The sequence below is a fragment of the Chinchilla lanigera genome, unplaced genomic scaffold (genome assembly GCF_000276665.1).
Source record: "Chinchilla lanigera isolate Chin_1 unplaced genomic scaffold, ChiLan1.0 scaffold00008, whole genome shotgun sequence".
Lineage (NCBI taxonomy): Eukaryota > Metazoa > Chordata > Mammalia > Rodentia > Chinchillidae > Chinchilla > Chinchilla lanigera.
The window spans coordinates 845,147-870,364 of NW_004955409.1; the positions used below are offsets into that span (position 1 = coordinate 845,147).

The 25,218-nt window shown below is 54.0% G+C and overlaps 1 protein-coding gene across 13 annotated transcripts; it reads left to right on the forward strand.

Moving 5' to 3' along the window:
* Window positions 1–531: 531 nt before the first annotated feature.
* On the forward strand, window positions 532–24,381 carry LOC102013390. 13 transcript variants are annotated; one of them, XM_013510469.1, is made up of 9 exons: window positions 7,568–8,950; window positions 9,481–9,591; window positions 12,700–12,762; window positions 13,416–14,381; window positions 14,522–14,749; window positions 14,875–14,992; window positions 19,870–20,065; window positions 20,762–20,989; window positions 22,284–22,755. In XM_013510469.1, exons 6-9 carry the CDS (start codon window positions 14,935–14,937, stop codon window positions 22,525–22,527), a joined length of 726 nt encoding a protein of 241 aa, XP_013365923.1. In that variant the 5' UTR covers window positions 7,568–8,950; window positions 9,481–9,591; window positions 12,700–12,762; window positions 13,416–14,381; window positions 14,522–14,749; window positions 14,875–14,934; the 3' UTR covers window positions 22,528–22,755. The 13 variants fall into 13 exon arrangements, 10 of the variants coding, with proteins under 10 accessions (XP_005376676.1, XP_005376678.1, XP_005376674.1 ...); XM_013510471.1 differs by having other exon boundaries at window positions 13,416–14,101; window positions 14,325–14,749; XM_013510468.1 differs by having other exon boundaries at window positions 13,416–13,527; window positions 13,956–14,749.
* Window positions 24,382–25,218: the final 837 nt, after the last annotated feature.

Sequence of the window (25,218 nt, forward strand, 5' to 3'; positions counted from 1 at the left end):
TGAATATTTTTCTATATCTTATCTTTCCTTGGCCAGGCAAATCAGGCTACAAAATAGTCATTTATAACTAGTACAGAATCCCATCTTTCCTGCTTAGCTGCACCTGCCCAAAATATGTGATTATTCTCTTAAAAAATTCTAGGACAGTCACCCTGCAGCCACCCCTGAACAATGGTGCTCACCACCCACAGCCTTTTAGGGGTGGGCGTCCAAACCCACCCAACACCCTCTTCCTGCCACACAGGGCCAATGCTGCCGTGAAACCTGAACACTGAGGTTTTAGTTCAGAAAAACAACTCACGCTTTAACACCTTTTGTTTTAAAGGAAAAGCAACCCTTGTGCCATAGGTCTGTGGTGTCTGTACCCAAGGCCCTGCAGTGCCCACCTCCAAGTTTCTCTCCCTTGCCTGGCAGCTGGCGTGGAGGTCTGGATACGCCTGGGATGTGAACGTGAGCAGACGGACTCTGACTCCTGACAGGCTGTGAGGGGGCGGGGCGATGGAGCTTGAGCAGATGTGGAGGGGCCGGAAGTGTGCAGCCCTGCTGAGTGCTGGCGACACCGTGACCTGGGAGGTCTCAGCAGTCACGTTAAGTTTTTCTGACGGGTTACTGGCGACAGGGTTCCATTTTTTTGTACTGCTCTGGATTTTTACACTTCTTGCTGTGAGCAGACACAGGTGGTTTTGTAAGAGGAAAGGGCAAAACAAATGTGCCTTCTGAGCTGCACGGCGACAGCTGCGGTGTGGGAGAGGACAGCCGGCGGCCCGGCCAGCCCGTGAGTGTTGTGGGGACGCAGGCCCCCAGCAGGGGGTCCGGCGTGTTTGCCTTCTGTAGGGCAATCATGTGGGCTTCATCCAGAGAGCACTGGTCCATTTACTGGTTTGTGCTACCCTTCACGAGTGTCTTCTCATGTCGCCTACACTGACTTCGGCCAAATCTTAAAAATGAAACTGTGTTGTTTAAATCCCAGTTCAGCTGAGAAGGTGAGGAACTACTTAGTGGCAGCACAGAAAGCAGCAGAGTGTAAGCGAGCTGTGTGGCCAGTTCACAAAAATGCCCCTCGTGTCCCGGAATCTGCCAGGAAGCTTCAAGGCAGAGGGGAGCGGAGGTGCAGTGTATGGATTTGAAGCCTCTGGACGGACCGGTGCCTTTCAGGTGTCGTCCTGTGTGTGCTAGGACTTGTGTCCCACAGCCGGTGAAGGCTTTGGGGTCTGAGAGACAGCTGGACCTGTGGCGGGGACCCTGGGAAGGAACCTCGGTGAGTGAAGAGAAGGGAAGTCCCTGGCTTCATCTATAGTAACAGTTTAAGACTCCAGGCTTAGAGTCTAATTTTAGGGTCTGGAGAGGCCTCGGAGGTGATCATCTGACCTCCGACCTCAGCCTGACCACCTGACCTCTGAGGAGGCGGAAGGCCGGGAGCGCGGTGACTTTCCTGACCGCTGTGGCCTGGGCGGGGAGGGTTGCTTCTGACTCTGAGAGAGTTGTCCTTGCTTCAGGGACAGAAGAGCAAATGCCCCTGCCCCAGAGCAGCCTCCCTCAGGCCAGGAGAGGCACCGGACAGGTGCACAGCCCCAGTGAGTGCAGGTGGCCTTGAGGCCGCAGGTGGGGCCCGTGCACTGCGGTCAGAATCCTGGGAAAGTTGGCGTGGCGAGACCACACTTAGCAGTGGGGGCAGCGAGCTGGCGCCGAGGCGGACCAGCTCCATGGAGTGGAGCAGCAGGAACGCCCCTCAGCTGCAGCGCCCTCGGCAAGAGGTGCAGTGGCCAGATGGGAGCTGGGTTCTGTGGAATTTGTCTCTAGAAGTTAACAGATCATTCCTAAGTGTGGTCCTGACCCTGACAGGCAACATGAACGTGCCTGACGTGTTAGGTTCACTAGGCCCGCACCCTAAGGAGAGGCAATGGTTAATCTAGACAGATCCGTGCACCCATGTTGATGCCCGCGTTACCCCCAGGGCCACATGAGGGCTCAAGCCCGCCGCTGTCAGCAGGTGACTGGGTAAAATGTGCTGTATGTCACACAGTGTGACAGTGCTCAGCCTGAGAAGAGAATGAGCCCGTCTCTCACAGCAACATGAGGCACGGGGCGTTGTGCTGAGCGACCCGAGCAGGCCACAGAGACCAGTGCTGTGGTTCTACACGTCTACTGAAGCCCACGAGTCAGCCTCGTGCTGCGGGGACGGATGGTGCCCACTGGGGGTGGAGAAGCGGCAGAGAGAAGCTGAGAGGGATTCTAGGGATGGACAGCTGAGGGGGCAGAGGGTGGAGGGGCGCACGCTGCAAGCAGCACCCGTGGCTCCGTTAAGCTGCGTTAACCGCTTCCGCTGTAACGTGGACCCGCAGCTCCTCAGGCGCCTCCCCGCCCCACAGAGCCTGCCGACCCCACTCCAGGCAACGCGGGGCAGTGCGGGCGGTAGTGCCCAGCTGTGCTGCGCGTCTGCGTGGGGACCTCTGAAGAGGACGCTGGGCAGGCTTAGGACGGAAGGGTTTGTCCTCCCTCTGGCTCCAGCATCCCCTGCTGCTTCTCCTCGTGTGTCGGCCACCAAGGCCCAGGTGACAGCGCAGAGGGCCGGACCCGCGGCCGACCCTCACCGCTCAGGCTCTGTCTTCCGACATGCCTCGGCCCTGCCCTTCCGACGTCAGTCTGCCTCGCCTGCTCCAGGCGTGTTAGTGGAGGGGGACACTGAGCTGGGGGACAGGCAGGGGTCTCACGAGCCTTACATCCCACGGCGCTTTCCTTCGGAGACGTCGGCATCTCAGGCAGAGCTGCTAACGGAGCGCAGCGCCCGCTGCTAACGGTGAGGAAGGATATTCTGAGCAAAAGCATGGCGCACTCAGGCTCCTGCCCGTCTCCATTCAAGCCCTCGCTGGGAGGCGCAGCCCTCGGAGCTGCTCATTAACACCTCGGCGTCTCTGCTCACACCCGCCGACGCACCTGCCCACTGACAGAGAGCAGCAGGCGTTGCTTCTTATTCTGGGTGGAAACGGGCCACTCACCGCCCACGCAGAGGGCTCAGACTCGCTTTCTCCTGCAAGCCTTGGTTTCTATTTTAGGAGAAAGCTGATGCATGCTGAGATTTTAAAATAACCAGTGCAGGAAGGTGAGTGGCATAGGGTCATCTTTCCTGTGGCCCCCCAAGTCCTCTGCTGCAACCCCCAGGGGGCACTGGCCCTCGTTAGGTGGGCAGAGTCCTCTGGTCAGGGAATCCAAGTGGCACATTTGACCTTAGCTTATCTAAACGTCTTCAGACACTTTTATAATTCTACCCTGGTGTGTTCAGAAACGTCAAGTGCCGGATTCTGCCAGCCTCTGGGGGCCGGAATGTGGACACTTCCTCTAACTATGTATCTTCCTCTTCATTGGCAGTACCTCCTACTCGCGTGATTTCTTCCCTGGTAACATACATACCTGTGTTATTCCACAGTTGTGCTATTACAAACTGCTGGTGTGGTGATCCCTTTCTTCTGCTGGTAAAGGAACACAGTATTTTTTATTATTGCTGCAGGATCACTGGATAACGTAAGTTTATTCTTTAAGTGCCAATGTTCAAACTTCCATTCATTCCTGCCCTGTCCACGGCCTGCGTCCACGTCACGCCATGGAACAGGACAAGCAGCCTTGTGGCTCGGTGCCCCGACACCTGACCCTATCCTCCTCTTTGCATGTGGACGGTGTCGCAGACTTTGCACAGGTCTTTTGGACGTGCAGACACTCTGGAGGTTCACTGATTTATGGGCTTTCAGCTGCTGTGGTAGCACAGACACCGGTGAACTCCCACGTCAGCCTCTCCGTCAGCACTGAAAGGAGCTGGGTGCTTCTCCCCTGCCCAGGGCCGGTCCTCGCGGTCTCTGGGGTCTCGCAGCTGTGGGGCCAGTGTCCCCAGTCTGTCCTCTTAGAGGTGCCATCTCTGTGCCTTCAGACCCCAGGCCTTCTGGCTGGAGCTGGGAGTGTCCAAGCCCAGTCCTGAGAGCATGGCGCCTGCCCAGAGCGGCCTGTGCCACGGCTCTGCTGCTGGGAACCTTAGAATGTGCATCTACATCTTGTGTCTTGGAAGCTCCGCTCCTGGAAGGGTTTGCTTTGTTTTTCACAGTTCTTTGCTGTTTCTCCTCATCTTTAGCCACATCATCAGTCTTGCTTTTGAGTGTTTTTATTTGAAACTGTTTCCTCTGCAGTGAGAAAAACTCTATGCTTTTTCAAAATGTGGTGCTGAGGCTGGAGCAGAGCTGCAGGGGTCGCCGCCTGTGCCCCGGAGAGGCGGAGCCCTGGGAGCGGCCCAGCTCCTGGCTTCCCGGGTTGCAGACACGTGATATCTGGTGGACCGTGGGGACCTGGGGCGGAGCCGTGGGCAGCCAGCACCCGAGGGTGTCAGCACCGGGCCCCACTTGCTGCCGGCCAGCGCGTTCCCTGTGGACAGCTTCTCCCTTCTGTTCTGCTTCAGTCCTTTCCCACCAGGAGGGGAAACAATCCTGATAATGCCAATAATAATAAATAACACTGACTTTGCTGCAGTTCATTTTCTCTTCACTCTGTTGGTGGCTTTGGCTTTCACCCTTGAGTCTCTTGCCCGCGTCTCTGTCTCCATCCTTTGACCATTTCCAGAGCACTTGCACTGTGTGGGCCACTCTGGACATGTGGACCGACCGTGCTTCTGTCCACTCTGCACCTCACCCACTGGGTGCAATGGCTGTTCCTATGCAGAGACAAAGCTCCTGGAGTCTTGCAGACTCTTGCCTTGGTGGGGATGCTCAGGGATGCTTGTTATGCACCAGCAGCTCCTCAGCAAAGGTGACCTGAGAGACCTTGATAGGAAACTGCCTAGATCAATGGCTCCTGGGCATTTCCTCCACTTGTTTCTCCTCTGCTGAATCCTGTGATTGTCACGGAAGGTCCACTGGCCATCTGCCTGGTGGCACATGACACTGTCCCTGCTGTCACCGTGACACTTCCCAGGTGCCATGTTTGTTTGCCACCTTCCCCTCTCCTCTCCTGGATTCCGGGTGGTGAGAACGCCTCCCCTCCTCCCCAATGCTCAGCCTGCATGTGTGAGCTCTTAGTGGGCACAGACTTCGAGTATTTATCTTGCTCCATGAAACCTGCAGGGTTCTTCACTGGTTTTGTTTTCTTAGATTATTACTCTTCACTGTTTAAATTTCTCCCAAGCCATCTAAATTGTCCATTCTGGATACCGTAGCTCCCTGGGAAGTTCTTATCTCTTGGAGAAAAGAAGCTACCGCTTCTACATGGTCAGAAAAGCAGTATTTTTCTCATATTTTTCCCTGCCTATGCGTCTACTGGGTCACTTTGCTTTTGATACAAAATGTTCTGTTCCTTTGAATTCATATGTTTTGAATTATTTGAGTTCCATTAAGTTCTCATTTTCCCCATTTGAACCCTTCCAACCCCAATCACAGTGCTTTTGGTACGAGGTAGGACACTTTATACCCTTGAGTCATTTGTCTTTGTGAGAAAGTGGACAGAATCTCCCTCTGGCGGAGGGGTCCTGTGTCTGTGGGTTGTGTTGCAATCCACTTTGGGCAAGTGGAGCCCACAAGGCCTGCGTGCCGCGAGTGCCCATGTGGAGGCCCTGGTGGCCAGGGTGTGGCAGCTGCTCTTTTGTTGCTTTCAGGAGTTTTTTCTCTCTGAATACCCTGTCCACTCTCACTCTTAATTGAGTTTAATTAGTTCGGGAGTGTAACACAGATGAGTGTTGCTTGCTTGGGGAAACTGACACCTGCTGAGAACAGATCTTGACTTTCTGCTGTTCTGCAGGACTGGGGGTTGAGCCCAGGGCCTTTGCCTGGAGCTGCACGCTCAGCCTTTTCTCTTATCTTTTTATTTCAATCATTTTCAGCCCGCCCCTCACGGAGCCCCACCTTGGGGGTCTGTCTTCTAGTTTCCTGTCACCTCTATTTTATCCAGTTGTTTATTTGCATTTTAGGCTTCTCAGATAAGAGCAATATGTAATATTAAATTTTCTGAGTCTGGCTTAGTTTGCTTAATTGACTTTTAACTTTCTTGGGGTATAACTTACAGACATTACAATTCTGTGTATGTTACGATTTCTAGTGCATAGTTTGAAGAGTTTTGCTAAATATGTAGTTATGCGACCACCACACCAACCATGATAGGGAAAACGCCCTCAGCACAGCCAGAGCAGCTTCCGAGGCGACAGACTGACGGCGCTCTCGAGGAAGCACCGTCCTTCTCCCCGGTTCCTGCCTTTCTGTCCTGTGGGACACCCTCAGAGCCTGGTCCACCGGGTCCTCTGCCACCCTGCCTGTCAGGGTCTCGGCCTCTGTGCACACAGATGGTGGGAGACCCTCCCCTTTGTCCCACGGCCACAGGGTGAGCTGGCTCTGACCCAGTGGCATCTCCGTTCACTCGTCTTGTATTCCACTTCCCTCTAGATCCTCAAGTGTGGCTCTTCCAGTCCTTGTCTGGCCCATGTGAAATCATCTAGCTTGATCAATCTCTCCTTCTCCTGGCATTTTTGCTTCTCTGCATTCCTAGATGGAAAACTGGCAGCTTTTGGTTAAATTTTTATCATATAATAATGGCGTTAGCGTGTACAATGCGCTTTTTGTCTTAAAGAGAACTAAAAGGAAATCTCCCTGAGCTTTCTCTTCCTCTTGCCACAGCTTTCAAGATTATATGCATATTTGCTGCTGATCTGGTGTGTCCAGTTCAAAATTCCTAAATGTGCCTATGGCTCTGACCGGCCAGGGATGCAGACACAGCCAGAAGTCCAATCTGGGTTCTGGGCTGGAATTGGGTGTCTCCCAGATTGCACTTCTTTTATCAAATGCAAGCAAAACCTCCTGGGACACCAAAATGACAGAAAATGAGGGTGTATACAAAGAATGATTATAAGATCGCAGACATGCTGGATACCAGGTAGAGAATACACCTCGTTCAACACCTGGCCCATAAAAAATATTAATGATACTATTAAATTGTAATTATAAAATGGCTGTGAGATGGCTGGTATTATTTTGGCCAATGCAAACCTTGAATGAACTCAAACTTAAAAATAATGACGCTCGCACAATGTCTTGAAAATGCTGTCATTCATTCCTTCATCCCACAGACTCCCGCGGCCGAGGTTTCCTGGATCGTCCTTCCACCAGAAGCCCGGGAGTCTAGAGAGCAGCACAGCACCACAGCGCTGCTATCTCCTCTTGCGTTTCGGGTCTCCCCCTGTGTCCCTTCCGTTAAATCACCACCTGTATCAAGCAAGGCGGGGATGGCGGGGAGAAGATGCCGCAGACCTCGCACGCCAAGTGCTCCCTTGAAGCTTGTGCACTGAGACTGTTGTCTCATAGCAAGGAAAACCCCACAGCCTCCACGTCTCCCTGTCTCAGCTCTGGGGAAATTCACTGGTTTGGAAAACTCAGACCAGCTCGTAGGTGCTGCTGTTACTGTCTCACAGGTCAGAGAATCAGCACCTACAGCTGTTCCTTGCATCTGAGTTGCAGCTGGCTCCCAGGGCCTCTCCACCTGCGCAGCAGGTCAGTGCCGCAGCACTGCCTGAACCTGGGTCCGGCAGGAGCACTGAGGGGGCAGGGCCGAGTGTACCGGACAGGTCAGAACCTGGAGGGCAGGGCGTCCGTCCTCGGGATCCTCGTGGGCAACGGCAGGAGCAGCGCTGCTTTCATAAGGTGTCTGGTCTCCAAGCTCACTTCTGTTTGAAATTCAACTTTAGTGGCCCTGGAACCAAGAAAGTAATTTTCAAAATAGCATTGTTTCCAGTGCAATATTTTCTTTAATGAAACAGGAAAAACAGGTACGCAGTGGGGTGAGAGAGGAAGCCAGGCTCCCCGGCTCCTTGCACAGGTCTGCCCCCCACATACGGCAGCCCCAGGTGGCACAAAGCCCAGCAGTGAGCCCTGAGGCAGGAGCAGGATGTCAGGACCCTCAGCCGGGCCTTCCTCACCCAGGCGGGGCCTCCAGGGGTGCAGCTGGTGAGGCAGGGTGGGACCGGGTCCTGCTTAGGCTCGGCATGGAGAGGTGCGGAAGGGCAGGTTTGAAAAGACTTTTGGCAGCGTTGTGGCTACGGATTTCACTACGTGAACAAACTCTTCCCCTGTCACAGCTCTGCGGTCCACCCGTTCACCGCCTGCGCTTCCTTTTGCTTCCTTTGCACTGTTTGCTGGTAACATTTTCAAAACATGCGAGTGAATGAGAATTAGTCTCTCACGGGCCGTGGCAGCCGACCCGCCCCTGAGCCCTTGCCCATGCCCCCTCTCGGGCTCCTCTTCGGCTGTGGCCGCTGGATGTGCTCCGCTGCGTGCTTTTACAGCAGGGACCTTTCCATGCGTCCTGGACTTCTGCACCCGGCTTGCCACCGACCTGCAGGAGACGCGCATGAGACAGCTCACGTCGATTCTCACCTCGTCTCGGGCACATGATGAATTACTGTCTGGTACGTTCTGGGGTGCGAGTGAATTTCTGCGGTCCCCCAGGCAGCTTACCTCGAATTAGGTGCTGCTGTTTCAGATGCAATTTGTCTCCATTAGACTCGGCGCTGGCCCTGCTTGTCCTGGGCAGTTAGCGTGACTGGAGCAGCTCGTAGCTGTGTGCTGGCGGGTCGCAGGCGTGCCCTCCAGGCGCGGCCGCCTGTGCGTCTGAGTAATAGCCAATCTCCCCTTCCTGCCGTTTTGCGCTTGTTACATTAGCTCTGGTATTATTTCCTTGGTAATTTTCTGCCAAGGCTGCTTCTGTCTTTACCTATATATTTTTTCAATAGTGCAAGAGGCACGAGTGATAAAGAACCAGTTAGGCTCCTGAAATCCACATGGTCTGAACATTTCTGAATGATTGAACAACTGTCTTCTACATTAAAAGTTCAAGAGGTCAAGGAGCATGGTGCACTAGGAGTGTGTGATACACAGCAGCCCCTGAATCCTCGAAGCAGCAGACCGGAGAAGGCGGGGAGGACACAAGCCTGTGGGTAATTGTCCTTCCCGGACCCAGGTCGCCTCACAGAGGAGATCTGCCCTCCCCGGAAGCTTGACCTGCTGTCTCGCTTAATCCTCCCGGCACGGCTGAGGCGGGCATCTTCATTCATGGCTGGAGGAGACATGCACAGGTCGCATGGCAGGGGTGTGGAAGGAGGATCTGTGTAATCTGAAATACTTTTCCTATGGAAGGATACCGTCCACACTTAATTTGTTCTTTTTCAGCATTAGCTGATTGGCTTTAAGTTAATTAGCTTTTACATTGATTTTTCTTGGCATTCTGGCAAGTTCCAAAGGGGACAGATAGTTTTCTTTTTCACCCAGAAACTGTCATTATGACCTCATGGATTTTGATGTAGATATCTATGGTTTTGATCGGTCACAGTCACGGTTCACTGTGGCTTGGACAAGTGTCCCTGAGGTCCCCGTGAGGCTGTGCCCCCGGGTGGAGTGAGTGGTGGCCCCAGGTCAGGGTGAGTGGCCTGGTGGGTCTGTGGGCTTCGCCTCTCCCCTCTGCCCCCAGCCTTGCTCCGCCGGGGCTCCTGTGGCATCGTGATGCTGGCCATGGCCAACCTCTGGCACCGTGAGCCCGGGAAACCCTTCTCCTAGAGGTCGGTTTTCACACAGACAGAAGGTGAGCACGTTATGAGTTGTCCCTCCCTCCCTCCCTTCCTCGGTCCTTCCCTCCCTCCATTCCCCTTTTTTTGGTGTTTTGAGACAGGGTCTCGCTAGGTTGTCCAGGCTGGCCTTGAGCTCTGGGTGACCCTCCTGCCTCAGTAACCCATTATTCTTTCTGATAATTTTCCGGGTTTGCCACTATGTGTCTTTAAGGTGACCTTTTCCTTGGTACTGGGGCTGAACCCGGGCTTTGACTGCCTTTTAGGTCTGAGACAGGGTCTTGCTCAGTCACTAAATTGTCCAGGCCGGGCTCGGACTTGGGATCTCCTGCCTCAGTCTCCAGAGTGCTGGGGTCACAGGTGGAAGTCCTTTGACTCCAGCAAGTATATTTTAATCAATCTTTCTTACACAAAAGCAGGTACCAGGTGGCTTATGTATATTTCCTGCCTGAGAACTGGAGTGAGAGCTTCTCCACGAGCCCTGGCTCTAGTGGGTTGGATTTTATAACCCACACTCTGGGCAACTGTGGTGCTCATTCTTGCTGGGATTTTATCACTGCTAAGCTATTTCAGGGAGCATAACTAGAAAATACATCTTTTAAGGAAGAAGGCAATTACACGTTAATACTGATATTTACAATTCAAGTTTAAGAGCGCAAGTTTTTAACCTCATTAGAATATACTTACTGTATCTCCTCTCTCTTTAGACTGCATATTTTATTTCCTCAGAATACTTGGCGTGCTTATTGGCCTCATTCCACAATATATGTACACTTGTGGAATGACAGTGTCAGGCTAGACTTACGTGTGCCACAAGTGCTGTTCTGCGTTCACTGACTGTACAGGATAAGCCCACTCCGCTCCGCGGTGTAGACAGGTCCTCCTCACAGTTTTTAATAATTTACTTGAAATGCTTCATGAAGGTTGAACAGCAGCACGCTCGCCTGCCCACCGAGCTCCCCTCACACCCTGGGCTTTCGGGGTGCACTGCACGGTCTCCCTGACCCTGCATGCTGTGCATACGCTGCGATCAGCAGCTTATTGCGGACGCCCCTCGAAATTCCAGGGTCTGTTCCCCCTCTCTTTCCATAACCGTAGTGCAGGTGTTCAACCCAGGAAGTCAGCATCGTCACGTGGTTACCACGGGCCCCTGCGCTGCCCACGGAGCCCGTGGTGCCTCTTGCTTCCAGCTGACCTTGCTTGGACCCAGGCCCTTGGGGATCTCAGCTCCAAACCCTGCCTTGGGCGCTCTCCACCTTTCATGATTTGCAGTCTTCCTAGAACTGGGCCCTGGGTCTGCAGATGCCCTCAGGCTGGAGCCTGCATCCTCAGGAGCAAACGGCAGACAGGTGTCCACCTGCTGTGCTCAGTTAGAGCAGGAGACCTGGGGCGCCTGACGCTGGCCCCGCTGCCCTGGGATGGGTCCTGGGCCCTCCCAGCTGTGGAGCTTCCGGAAAACACCCGAGCTGCAGGCTGCTTCTGCCCAGATGTCTACCTGGCCCAGAGCTGGTGCAATTGTGCCCTGTGCCCTCCTGCCCGTCCTCCTGTGGCAGGCAGTGCCTGGCCGGCTGTGGAGTTGCTACTGACCATTTGCTGTTTCTCTTTTGCCACCGGATGGACCGGGACTCTTGTGGAGGGCAGAGCTGGTCGCCTCCTCCTCCCCTTCGCTCTTCCTGTCCGTCCGTCCTCCCGCCCGCCCTCACTGCTCTTCCGTTTTGAAGGGTGTCTGTTTCAGTTGGGCTCATGGCTGTCTTCCCCTGTGCGTGTGACTCCCCGTGCTCCCACTGCTGCGGTGGTCTCATTTGCATCCCACACTGGGTCCCTGCGTGGCTCCCCGTGGGTCTCTGAGAGTCCTTTGAAGTTGGCAGCTTGTCCTGCAAGACCACATAAGAACCCATCCACCGCGAATCCCGTGCTCACGCCATTCCCCTTGCGGTGGAGTCCTCGGCTCACAGGCATGTGCACTGTGTCAGGGATAGTAGCCTTTGGTCTCCTGCATTTATTTTGTTATTTTGGGGGTGTTATGGTTTGTGTCTGATGTCCCCCCAAAGCCTCATGCAGTCGTGGGGCGGGTTCTAGAGTTTAGGATTGATCCGTGGTCCAGTGCTGGGATTATGGGTGTGAGTGCTACACCCGCCCTGGGTCGGGCAGCCGGCATGCAGTGTAAGGGAGGAAAAGAGGCTGGCTTTCCCCGCCTTTGCTCTTGCTGCTCTTGCTGTCTTCTGCTGCCTTGAGCAGTTGCCCCTGTGCCGTGCTGCTGTGCCTTGAAGCTAGCTGGTTATAGACTGAAACCTCCACAAACTGTGAGCTAAATAAACCTTTCCTTCCTTAATTCTAGGCTTCAGATATTTTGTGCCTGCAGTGAGAGAAAAGTAACCAAGATGGGATTTTTACTAAAAGAGTAAATTTTAGGTATTCTTATCTTTTAAAAAAGTAAAGATATGGGGGATGTTTTGATTGGGTTAACTGTAGTAGCAATTCCATTGTATATCTTTATATTTAAACACCACCAGCAGTAAAGATGTTAAAGCAGCTGGGTATAGTGGCACATGCCTGTAATCCCAGCACCAAGGGAGGCTGAGGCAGGAAGACTGAAACATAGTCCTTGTCTTAAAAGAAAACATATGAAAAGTGCTGGGGATGCAGCTCCTGGAAGAGCGTCCCTTTGATTCCCGGTACTGCAAAAAGAGAGAAAAAAAGTAAAAGAACAAATGTGAAAAATTAATTTCTCAAAAGAAACATTTATAAATTAGACTTACAATAGCTCTTTTAGAGTGTAGGAAACATGAACCCATTCAAACTCTGCTCAAGGCGTGCTCTGGGAAGCAGCTCGCCCCCTGAGGGTCCAGGCGAGTGGGGTTCTCTGGCATCCTCCTCCTCTCTGTGGTTGGGGCTGTCCTGCATTTCCAGGGCACCTGTCCTCTGGCCCGGAGCAGACCCCAGGGTCCCTGTCACTGTCTCCACAGCAGCACGCAGGGCCCCAGATGGATTGGGGCACAGAGCAAGAGGCAGAGACCCTGCATCCGCCCTCTGATTCCTGGGCTCCACGGGGACACCTCGGTGCTTGCTCTGACCCTGCTCTGAGCTCCAGCCCTGAGATTTGCTAGCTTTGTTTCTCTCTGCAGTTGGAATGCAGCTGTGTTGGTCTGAACTGACCTCAGAGTTTCGTGCAGACAGATTCTGAGCCAGTAAGTCTTCTTATTTCTCAGCTGGGTACTTTTTTCATTTCTGTGTTGACCCAATTAACAAAGACTAGGAGAAGTAGTTCTGGTTTTTCCCAGAGTCTTGGTCTTCTTTGATATCGCAGGATGTAGTGCTCACTTAAGTACGCTAAGCATTGAAATCTCCAGCCTCTTACACTTTACATGCCCTGTGGGGCACTGCCCTCACCTGCACCTCATGGAGCACCGTCCTTGGGCCCAAGGAGGCCGGGAGGCCAGGGCATCAGCAGCAGAGAGAGGGCTCTGCTGTAAAACTCCCAGCTCTCGACTCTACAAGGCTGCGAGGATGAGAATTTAAAGAGGTTACAGAATAAACTGAACCAAACCCCAAGTCAAACCCTGACTGAAACCCTGCATCATATTAATACTGAGTCCTTAATTCATATTTGGACATCATTGTATCAAGCCTTCAAACCTTTAAATTGCCGTATCGCTGTAACTTCTGAACCTAGTATCTTTTATTGTGCTGTGAAATATAGCGAAGGACTTTTGATAAAATTGACTTCAGAAAATTGTTTAAAATATAAAGTAGGTAAAGTAATTTGTATTCACACTCTGACATCCCAGTTTAACTATTTGGAAGAAGTCACAGTAATGGCTTATCGAAAATTACCATGCAGGGAACCAGACTGTAGACCTGGTATTTCAAAATATATTCCTGTGGTAATGGAAGGAGAACACACCTACAACAACGGCCAACTTACACTGGAATTCCAGCCCTGTAATTTACCAGTTAAGAGACTCTGAGATACATAAGTGAAAACACTGACTGTATCTATAAGGCACCTCCAGAAGATTTTGCTATTTTACTGAAAATAAGTAAGTTTAGTTTGGGATCCACAACTCCTCTAATCCTATGCCTAAGGCGACTGAAGTCTTGCATAGCTCCTTTTTACAGTCCCTGTCCCTTAGTTTGGAGAGGGAGGCCAGGAGAGAGAGAGGAAGTTCTTGGCTGGAGCACCCAAGTTGCCACCCATGACCTGGGGGGAGTGCACAGCTTGGTGTGTGGGGTCCATCCACAGCCTAACAGAGGATCTATTCCCCTCGCCAACCTTTGGATGTGACCTCAGACGGGATGAGGAGCTTAGCGAGGGCGTGAGGACCGTTCAACCCTTTTTTGTTCTCATGGGAGCCGTTTATGATCCCCATGCCCTTTGCAGGCATCTGAGCCCTGGCCATGGTGCGTCCTCCCAGGCTCTCACACGTGCTGGAGCCCTTGGCGGTGGCCAGCTGCCATGCACGGTGAAGGCTGCATTCCTGGAGGAGCCTCTCAGCCGGGGGATGGGTCTTTGTCTTCGTTCTCAAGGTTTGTTTAACCCAAGACCGTGGGTCGACATCCTCCTCCCTGAGGTCTCAGATCTGCAGCCCTGTCCTCTGGAGTCACCCTGAGCGTTCATGCACAGGTGATGGTGCAAAGTAGCACTTGGATAAAGTGTTCAGATGCGAATCCAGCCCTGTCTGCCTTGGGTCAGTCCAGTGTTTGGTCTGAGTCTCCGTGGCTGTGGTTGACAGTGACTGGGTTTGCACAGGAGGTCCCCGGAGCTCACTGACAGCACCCACATCTGCAGGCCTCTCTCGCTGTCTTGGTAAGCACCGGCCTCCCCCGAGCCCGCTCCGAGCACCACGCCTGTTCTGCAAAGCTGTCCTGGGTGCTTTGGTGTGAGTCTCACTGAGGGAAACCACCGGGAGAAGCGTGCTTTGGTGGCCGCTCTCTGTGTTCCCACAGCCCCTGCTGTCCTTGTATCTGAGTGGCTAAGGACCGACCTGGACCCCCATGGTGAGGATGGTTGTCTCCAAACTGGCAAAAGAGAGGTGAAAAATTCAGTTCCCACACATGAGCTCCTGGCTCTGGTGTCCGGGAGTCCTGAGGAGCTGGTTGGATTTTGTCTTGCCCGGAGAACTGTGGTAGCTTTGGCTCCTGTGTAACTCCTGCAAGAGCAATTCCATTCCCCAGGTACTGCTGGCTGGCACCCGAGAGGATGTGAGGCTGGAGTCTGACGGGTGTTTGTTGGGTGGGTAAATGCCATGGGCTGGTAGCACAGCCTCAGGCTCAGACAGACCTGCATTCTGTCCCAGCAGCAGGATCCATGAGCTCTGCACACCTCAAGCTGATCTGACTGAAGATCACGCCTTTTACGCATGAGTCCATCCCGAAAACTGACGATAGAAAGTATCTGGAAGCACAGTACAGTTTCCGGTATGTGCTAGGTGTTCCTCGAATAGCAAGTGTTATTAAGGAAAGAAAACCGCAGACAGTGCACAGCCATGATAAGGAGAGCAGGAAGCAGGCAGCAGGCTGGTGGGACAGAACAGTGGACACAGAGGCAAACCTGCACACTTACGAGCAGCTGGTGTGCACGTGCAGCTGTGGTGCCATGTTCAGGGCCCTTGTCACGAGGGTGCTGAATTTTATCAAATGCTCTTGGTGCAGACTGAGATGATCCTATGAGCCCACCCTCCATCTGGCTGAGGTGATGGGTCAGGTTTATCGATAGGCTTATGCTGAACCATCCTTGCATGCCTGGAGAGAAATAGCTTGGTCATGATGACTCTTGTGTGCTGTTGCATTAGATTTGCTGCTATTGTGTTGAAGGTTTCTGTAACCATTTTCGTCAGGATTTGGCTCTAACTTTTCTTTTGTGGTTATGTCCTTGTTAGGCTTGGTACCAGGGAGACTCTGGACTCCTGGGGTGGGTCTGGCGGGTATCCCTCCTGTCCCGTTCCATGAAGAGCTTGGTCCATGCTACACCGATGCCTGCTGTCACTTTTTCAACTTGCTGAAATTGCAGCTCCATAATTTGGTTTTAAAAGTTGCCTGTTGTTAAACTTATCTACCGGAGAGTTGAAAACTGTCTTTGTATTTCTTCGAGCTCACTGGCTTTCCTTAAATGGCCATTTTAGTGCTTTATTTTTGAATTTCCCACACCGGCTGCCCCTGCTGGGTGTCTGGCTTCAGTTTTCACTGTCGGCACCGTGTGCCTGGTGCTTGCATCATAGCCTGAGTGTGGAGCGCTTAGGTGCTTGTTTCCTCCTCCCGGTGGTTGAGACTCCTTGTCCCGCCTCCCTGGCGTCCTAAGCAGGCTGCCTGTCTCCTGTGATCCTCGGGCACAGCTGCTGTCTGTCTCAGTCCTGGGATGGCCCAGGCCCCATGTGAGAGGTCTGTGGTCCCCGTTTTAGCATTAGATGGTGACCAAGGGAGGGTTGTCTCAACACAGGGTCAATGTGCTGCACAGCAAGAGCCCTTCCTGGACAGACTGTGTGTCCCACAGCTCGGCTGTGTCTTCCTGGCCCTGGAGCTGTGCCAGAGGCCCTGGCTGCAGGTGGGGCTGGGGTGGGCACAGTTAGATCAGCCCAGGGTAGGTTCAGCAGCCTGGTGCTGAGTCCCAGGGCAAAATCTGGACTTATGGCACAGTCCCACCCCCAGTGAGTGGGGTCTCAAGCCACGCTGTGGCACCCAGTTGGCACCGTGTTGGTGACGCCAGGCCCTGATGCCAAGGCTGGCACTAAGTAGGGTGGCACCACACCTCATGTCTCTGGAGGAGGAGGGCAGCCCCCCAGGCCACCCTGGGCTGGCAGTGGTGCAGGATGAAGCTGCCTGTGCCCTGGGCAGGGCTGAGGGCCCGGCACTCAGGATCCTAGGGTCCACACATGGAGCTGAGTGTCCATCAGGGTCCTGGCAGTCCTGGTGCTTTTAACAACCTGCTGTGCTGCCCTGGCCTGGCTTGGGCAGGCCTGAAGGCTCCCTGGTCTGCATTCTCTTCTTCTCCCAGCAGGGAGAGCTCCCCTGGCAGGCTGCTGGAGTCTGGGAGGAGGATGCCGAGGTCCTCTCCCAGGCCTCTGTTCTGTCCTGAGGGCAGGCCTTGGGCTCTCCCTGGTCTTCTTGGCTCTTCATAGGCTGCAGGTTCAGCTGTGTACTTTGGTGTCTCGGGGAAGGTGCTGGAGTCACTCTGCAGCCCCCTCCCTGGATGCATGTGTTACACATGACGCTGGCAGGGAAACCTGACCTACTGGGCAGGACCTGAAACACCCTCAGGGTCTCCTCAGGGTCTCCTCAAGATGTCTGTGGGAAGGAGGTCACAGGGTTCCTTTAAAGAGGCCGCGGGTCCCTGGTCACTGCCTCTGTGATTTGGGGCTGGGACGAGGTGCTTTCTACCTTCAAACGAGGTCCTGGGGCTGTGATGGAGGTTCCCGGAATGGTGTCCCATCTGTGGGGAGTATGTGGAGCTCCTGCCTTCTCTCTCCCACATTGGACCACCAGTGGCGTGGTGGTGGTGCCTCACACAGCAGAGGGAGACAAGAATTCAGAGGCGCTGGAGAGGGGGAGCCCGAGAGGTGCAGGGCAGAGGCCGAGACGTCAGCGCTGTGGCCGCGGGTGAATGTGAGCGAGCCAGGCCTCAGGATGGAGGCGACAGCTGGGCCTGCAGGCCTCCCTGGAGACGGATGGCGGCTCACAGTTGTACTGTGGTCAGCACCATCAGGTCCAGCCAGCTGGGGAGGCGTCAGACACACAGGTGGGTGCCTGCACACCTGCCACACTCCCAGCCCTTTGGGAATGCCTGTGCCCTGCAGCTCAGGTTCAGGAAGCTCACCGTGTGCCCTCCCTACGTACTGCTTCCCTCCTGGAGCAACAGTAGCTAAGCGACTGTCCGTGTCACCCATAGGTTGACTGTGGCCTGACCACAGCTCCCAAGCTATGACCCTGCTGTATAAAACACCCACAGGCACCTCCTGAAGAAACCCCTTGTGTCTCTCAGAAGCATCCTCTCGATAACCTGTCCTGCTCTCACCCTCCTCTGTTCTCGTGTCACCCTCTGGTGTGGGGAGACGTGAACTTGGACAACTGACATCTGACGGGCTGGGACTGCTTCCTGTGACATACGTCGTTCACACTGCCGGTTCACTGATGGGTCCATGAACCAGCACCTCGAAGACGTGCCGTTAGTATTCAGTAAATGAACAGACCTGGGAGGGGGCCTGCTTCACAGGGTCGCTCTCAGGTTTTAGTACAGTGGGGCACCTAACGCTGCAGTTGCTGCGGCTGCCAGGTAAATGTGAACTTTCCCCTTCATTCTGAGCAGTGCAGCACACAAACTTCTAGCCGTCATATGACGGACGAGCTTACTGCAGACAGCCATAATTATAACAAAACAAGAAAAATGAGCCTGCCACTTAGATGGGACAAACATGATATGTTTATTTTAACGGAAACATTGCGTAGATCAATCCGCACCACACCCTTTCACCTACCAAGGAATCCATCAGGTTGGGACATTAACTCATTTCGATTGCTGCGTGAAAATGTGAAAGGTGTGTGACAGGGAGCCGGACTACCGTGATTTACCCCCATGAGTCAGGTTCTGTGTGTGTGTGTGAGAGAGAGAGGAGCTCTGCTGAGTTCTTAGCATTATTCTGTTAAGATTTAATAACTGATTCTTCCAGATAAGATAATCTACATCACACAGCACTTTTTTTATATGTGTCTTAATTGACCTTTTTATTTTTCTGTCCAGGCTATCCGTACCTCCCTTGCCCTTTTTTAGTATGGGAATAGGTTGGTTTAAGAAGTAGAAAAAGCTCTGTGAACTTTTAAGTTCGTTAGGCTGTGGCACAGAAATCCCACTCCTCTTTAATATTCACCTGCTGTTTAATTAGGCGTTAAACGTCACAGTCGAGTGCGTCTGTGAAGCAGTGTAGTCACTGGGGGAGTGGGGAGTCATAGTTTTTGCTGGAAAATTACTGAAATGGGAAGATCCTAAAATGGAAAGCTAAGATTTAGCCTTGAGAGCCTTAGAGACAGGACAGGCATAGAATTTAGGGGCCTGGATAGGTAGGAAAGATCATAGGAGGCTGTTTCCTTTGCAGAGAGGCTGCCATAATTGGTGTCATTTATCACGGAAAAGGTAATAGTCCCCAAACGTCAGCTATTTCCTGTGAGAAGTTAGACCCAGGAGGCTCATCTGGAACATGAACATAAGGCTCAGCTTACGTCCGTGTGAGGGAAGTGGAATGTTCTAGAACAGCCCGACTGGAGGTGGACACAGCTTTCTGGTCTTCCCTGTCACTGGGCGCCTGGAGGGTGACCTGCAGGGAGCATCCCCTTGGACTTGGGATGGGACAGCACTCTCGTGGCTGAGCTAGTGAAGCTGGCCGTGAAAGGACAGAAGGAAGGAGGGACAGTGTCCCCGAGGGGACGGCACCTCTCAGCATGAGTTCTACTTTGGAGATGAAAGCCACACCGAGGGAGAGGGATGCAGCTCAGCCTGGCCGCCGAGGGCTCAGGGTGGAAGTGACTCCAGGCAGGACACCAGGAGCGGGTGGGAGGACGGAAGTGCAGAAGTCTCTGGGACTCACACACCGCAAGAGCTCCGGGTTCGCGGCCTGGCAGCACCGGGCCCTTCCTGGGCTGCTTGGGCTGTGTCTGTGGGGCCAGGATGGAGGTGAGGAGTTCAGGTCACCAAGACCAGGCCGTGAGGAGCTCAGGTCACCAAGACCGGGCCGTCCCAGGGCATGGTGTGTGTGCTGTGCAGCTGTGATGCACGGGCCACAGGGTGCCGCGTGGGACACTGGGAAGGTCGCAGACTGGGGCTCTGAGGCTGCCGCTGGCACTGGGGTTCGGGGTGACTTGACTTGGCCGTAGATAACACAGGTAAGAAGGAAATAAGCTCAGGCAGAGGACTCACATTGGGGCTTTGTGTACCCCAGTGCCTCCCAGGGCAGCCTGGGTTGTTTCTCAAAGAAGGGGCATCAGCCGGGGAGGAGTGGAAGCTCAAGCCGCCCTCGGCACTCCATGCAGCTGCTGGGGCTCTGTCCCCTTGACTCGTCTCCCTCACACAGGGAGGCTCTGAGGCCCCCAGGCCGTGCCAGCCCACAGGAAGCAGAGCCTAGGCTGGATGGGGGAAGTTACAGGCTGCAGTGGCCCTGGGTCACCTGGGGTCACCATGGTAACAAAGACGCTCCTGAGGGCAGGAGGACTTTAGCACTGCCCCCTTTTCTCTTTGCTTTTTCTCTCTCTTCCTCTTCCTCTCCCCCCTCTCTCTTTCTCTCTTTCTCTTCTCCCCATCTTCCTTCTCGCAGGACTCCAGGGCACAGGTCCAGCCAGTCAGTGCTCGACGTCCCCCTCCTGGGTCCCCCCTGTGGCCCCAGTGAAAACAACCTGGCTTTGTGTCCCACCAGTGGCTGCCACTGGGGCAAGGAAACTCCTGCCTGGCGTTGGGCCGGGAGGCCTGGGCACCGGAGGAAGCTGGCTGCGGGGCACGGCAGGAGGGAGCAGGTGAGGACCGCAGAGAGGGAGGTCCGCCCACCTCCCAGTGCCTTCCAGCTCCAGCTGAGGCCTTAGGTAACCAAGGAAATGGCCAGGGACAAAGGCAGTCACCTTGAGCCGCTTTCTAGGACCAGAGCCACGTTCCGGACTAAAGGTTAGCGAGGACTGGGATGCCCAGGGCTGAACGCAGAACAGAAGGTAGGCAGGTGACTTTGCTTACACACGGCGAGGCTCGGCCCGCGCAGGGGACTTCTGCAGCCCCAGTCACCCACCCACTGCCATGTCACTGACTGTAGATTTGGCTGTTGTGGCCTTGGACACCATGACAGTTCCTCCAAGGCCATGGAAGGTCACAGCTCCACCGCTGCAAGGGCTGAGTCCAGTGGTGGCAGCAGGCACGGCTCAGACCAGACCCCACTCCCACCCAGACCCTGAGGTTGGACCCCAGGACGGGGTCCCATGATGCCCCAAGCTCTTTTCCCTGGCTGCCCACCCTGTGGAGTGGATCTTGTCTCTTCTTTGTTGTATAACCCATGGCCCTGCCGCTGCTCTGGGGTGTCCTGCTCAGATCTCGGCTTTAGACCTCAGGAGCCTGGACAAGACCCCAGCCCACGGCTGTCTCCCCACAGTGAGGTGTCCTCACCAAGCAGCCTGCGCCCAGAGCACGGCCGGTGGTGCAGAGGACGTCTGTCTTCCTGCATGCAGCCGGAGCTCCACGCAGCCCCTGAGTCAGGGCTGCACCCGGAGAACCAGAGCCGCAAGCTGCCCGGCCCCAGGAGCCTCTGAGCGGATGGGTGAGAAAGGAGTGCTGGATCGGCTGAGGAAGCCGACGCCAGTGCCCAGTGCAGACGGTTTGCTGCGGAGGGGTCTCCAGCACACGCTCTTCAGGGCTTGTCCGACTTCCCCCAGGTCTCTGGAGACCAGCAAAGGATGGTGAGTGAAAGCCTCCTTCACAGGAGGGTGAGTCGCTGTCCCCGTGGCCGCTGCTGTCCCACACCCACCCAGCTCCTGCCAGTCCTCAGACCGTGCCCCACCAGCCGGCTCTGATATGTCCCTTCAGCATTTACCCAAATATCCCTTCTTAAAACAATTTTAAACAGCCGCTAAATCCTTTACTTAATTAAAGTTGATCAAAGTTTAGGGTAGTTTTCTGTAGAAAGGAATGGGCTAATAGCTACTGAGCCTTAAATGTCTATTTTAAGAAATACCAGACCAACCTCACGAGAGGAATTGAGTACAGCTGCCCTGCAAAGCGGCCGTTAGAACTCAGAGGAGCAGCAGGGCTGAGGGTCACGTCCAGTCGAGCAGGGCGCCCCCACCCCTCAGCCCCTTGGGCTCTGCGACAGCCGCGGGGACGGGCTTGTTTATGTCCCCAAATGACTAAGCACCTCTAGCACCACAGAGCCAACGGTCCGCCCATCTCACACCCATCTTTACTCTGTCAGCAAAGCACGAGGCTTGAGGTGTTAGGGGAGACTGAAATACCAGCCAAGAGTGGTGAGGCTTTGATTTACACGATTCCAGAAACAGGAAAGTAAAATGATCAAAAGGAGCAAACAGTGCACCTCCCACACCACACTCACAGGAGAAACTTGGTTGCATCAGGTAGCTGCCCCACCAGGGCTTGTACGACTGGCCTTTTGAGAACATTTTTAGTGGCTCATACCACAAATGACTGAAAAACAAGAATCACAAGTGCGGAAAAGTCCCCAGAGCGATTCTAGACGTAAGAAAACTGCCAGTGCTCTCTAGAGACACGGCTTTCCTACCAAGCAGCCCTGAAAAGAGGCTGAACCCCTGTCCTGACGTCACAGAGTGTACGCTATCGGCTTATTGCACTGACCCCACTGCTGAGTGTGCCCTGTAGAACATTCGTTATTACAGACAACACTGACAACGCCTGTGGTGCTTTCAGCATTTGCTGAGTATCCTGCTGGTTAATCTCAGCTCGCAAGGGCGGCTGTGCTGGGGGCTGCTGTGTGCGTTTGTAGCCCGGAAGGCCCAGGGAAGGGCCTGCCAGGGGACGCAGTGCCGGTGGCATGGCCCCTTTCTCTACCCTTGCTGCCCTCTGCTTTCCCGATGCCTTGGCTCGAGCAGACTCTCCCACCACGGCTTTCTTCCTCCACGCCGCTTCCTGCCTGGGGCCAGCTGAGCGGGGACTCACCCTCCCACACCGTGAACCAAAATAAACCCCTCGCCTGAGCTGGGGCCTGTGGTTCTGTCCCAGCGAGAAGTATGAGGCCAAGCTGCCGTCAGTGGATGGAGAATGCTCAGAAAAGAAAAGTGCAGGTCAGATAAGCAGCAAAGCCCAGCTCGGCGCCAGGAGCCCCAACCCGGCGGAAAGAGCGCCTGTGTTCTTTCACATCCAAGGAAAGCACAGTGGAGCGGCAGCAAGCTCCCGAGAAGGCTTCAGAGGTGGCGTTGAAGCCGGGGGCGCCGGGAGAGGGTCCGTGGATCTGCTCGAGCGTTAAAGTGCTGTGGCGCTCACACTCCTCTGTTGGAACGGGGTCGGCCGAGGACTTGCTCGGGCGGGACGCACGTGGGTCTGTCCGGGGTGTGGCCTCTTCTGGGTTGTCCTCCATGTCTCTGTGGGCATCTCAGCCTCTGCCCAGGTGACCGAACCCAGGAGTGAGAGCTGGTGACACCACTGCTTCTGTGCTTTCAAGATGAAATAAAGCAGTGTCTTTCAAAGCTGTGTACCGGAGCTGCGTGAGTCTCCCTGTGTGTCCACAGTGGCACTGGCTCTGCACTGGGCCCCGTGCTGGGCTACAGGGACATGTGTGATGACACACAGGCTCCTCGGCTGTGTTGGGGATGCGGCCAGGTGGGTGGGTGCTTACGGGGGTCCAGGAGGGCAGGCTTGCCGGTGGGGTTGGGTCTCGTGGACAAACACATGATGCAGTGGGGGTGTTTCTGAGGAAGCTCTGTCTGCTGTGATGCCTGGGCTCAGGTAAGGGTCACACGTTGGAGGGCGGAGATGAGGTCAGGAGGCCGAGTGGCCTTAAAGCACAGTGAGGGGCATGGAGAGAGAGGGGCAGGCGCTGGGTCCAGGCAGGGGAGTGAGGGTGAGGCCCAGAGGAGTGTTGGCCATGGCCACCATCGCCCGCTCACTGCCATAGCTGCTGGGTGGGGAGTCCCTCTCAGGCCCTGAGCTCTGAGCGCTGACCTTCGGTCTTTGTCGGTAATGCAGTGGCCGCTGCCGTCCTGTGTCACGGCAGCTGCCCGAACGGTGCGACGGTCTGACTGGCGGCTCAGGTGGACGGGCTGGGCAGTGTGGAGACCTGGCCGGTGGTGGGGAGATGGTGAGCGGGCTGGGAGCCACCTCCAGGCCTCGGTGGACAGTGGCAGGCACTGCAGAGCAGCCTGGTGACCTAAGTTAGGGCTGCTTCTCTGCCAAAAGCTCTGGGACAGGAGGACCCGGCAGGCTCAGGCAGGTGGCACCCACCACTGGGGTGACGGGATGCCCCCACCCCCGTCTGTTCTTCCTCACTGGAAGTGATGCTGACCAAAGAGGCTGGTGTCAACTGTGACCAGGTGCACTTTAATGCTCCCACAGCTGTTCTGAGGGGTGACCACTGTTCCCCACGCATTTAAAGTACGGGACCAGGACCAGCGGCTTTGTCTTCTAAACTTTAACATGTTATTGTTCGGTGCTTATGCTGAAGTTGGATCACCTCATTATGGTGTCAAAGAAGCAGAAGCAGTAGTGATAGTGACTCGAACACACTGCAGATTGTTTTTCTTCTTGCAGTGGAGTTTCAGGGTTGTTCCCCGGGGGCAATATACAGGCTGTACAGTTGTCGGGGCTCTAGGTTTAGAACATGGCTTGGGATACTGACCATGTCTCGTGGCTCAGTATGGCTGCTACAATTCCAGGGATCACATGTGCATTCCAGGAAGCAAAGCAAATATAAAGCAGAAGAGAAAGGACATTGTCTTCTCACTGCTATAGGGGATGCCAAGATGTCTTTCAACAGGGCACTTTGGCATCTGACAAATGTACTTTGCCCTTGGGTCAATGAGGAAGAGGAGGAGAAAGAATATGGGTAGATAGGAGACTGCCTGAACATATCTGAACATTGAGTCAGGTTGAGTTCCAGGAAGTGCTATCAACAAACTTCTTCCTTTTCAGGACCCTGGGGAGAGCAGGTGTGTCACGCAGGGAGCCCTACGCTCTTCCTGCAGAGCTGGCTGTCCGGTACCTGAGAACAAGATCCACCCTTGTTGTAACTATTGAACGGCTACTTGGATTTCGAAATTATGGTTCTATAAATAAAAGCTGTCCTTTTCCGTGAAGGAGCACCGCTACCTCATGGCTGCGCTGAAACAGTCCGTGCCTTTCTTGCTTGTGTAGAGCGCATGTCCTGCTGAGCCTCATGTTTGCATGATCTTCATGGCTGTCAGTTGTGGTGGCAGTGGAAGACAAGACTGTTATTTTGAAATCTGCAGTTTCAGTAACTGATCTGAGGGAGGCAGAGGGCCCCCTTTCCCTTTTATTCATGTGTTGTTGCATTATTTTGGGATTCCAGAAGAGTATTAAACATTATTGAAGAAATTTTATCTTAGTCCTCATTGTAAAGGGGTTAGTTTTTGTGATGAGAGCTAGTGATTTATTCCAATTTTCTTTAAACTTTTGTCTAATACTCTTTTTAAATGTCATGGCTTGTGGCATTTAAGTTTTATCCATCAATGCATACATTTTGTTAGTGGCTTTTCTCTTAGGTTTTTTAACTTTGGGGAGCATTTGTCTGTCTGGAGACACTTTTCTCGCTGTGGTACTGGATGCAGCGTGTGATAGTAATGCTTACGACCTAGACGCCGCCACTCAGCTGTCCTTGGGGCAGGGTCCTGACTGGCACAGTGCACTGCGAAGCTCTCTGGGCCCCTCGGTGCTGTCCCCTCCACGGCAGGACTGGCGGTCACAGTGGAACCAACACAAAACTTTTATAAAATAACTTCTTTAAAAAATTACTGCAGAACCATTCATAGGGAATAGAGTGAACCATTTCTTAAACTCTTTGAGTTATTTTATTTTATTTTTTTTTCCGGTACCGGGAATTGAACTCACTACCTTGCGCTTGCCAGGCAGGCACTGTGCCGCTGAGCTAAATCCCCAGCCCCCATTTCTTAAACTCTTGCATGAACTCATCCATAAAACCAAA

Coding starts and splice junctions, on each gene's coding strand:
- LOC102013390 (XM_005376617.1), top strand. CDS start 14,935: ATGAGTCCATCCCGAAAACTGACGATAGAAAGTATCTGGAAGCACAGT. Junction 14,993..19,869: donor GAAGCACAGTACAGTTTCCG/GTATGTGCTAGG, acceptor TCCTTCTCGCAG/GACTCCAGGGCACAGGTCCA. Junction 20,990..22,283: donor CTGGAGACCAGCAAAGGATG/GTGAGTGAAAGC, acceptor GTTCTGTCCCAG/CGAGAAGTATGAGGCCAAGC.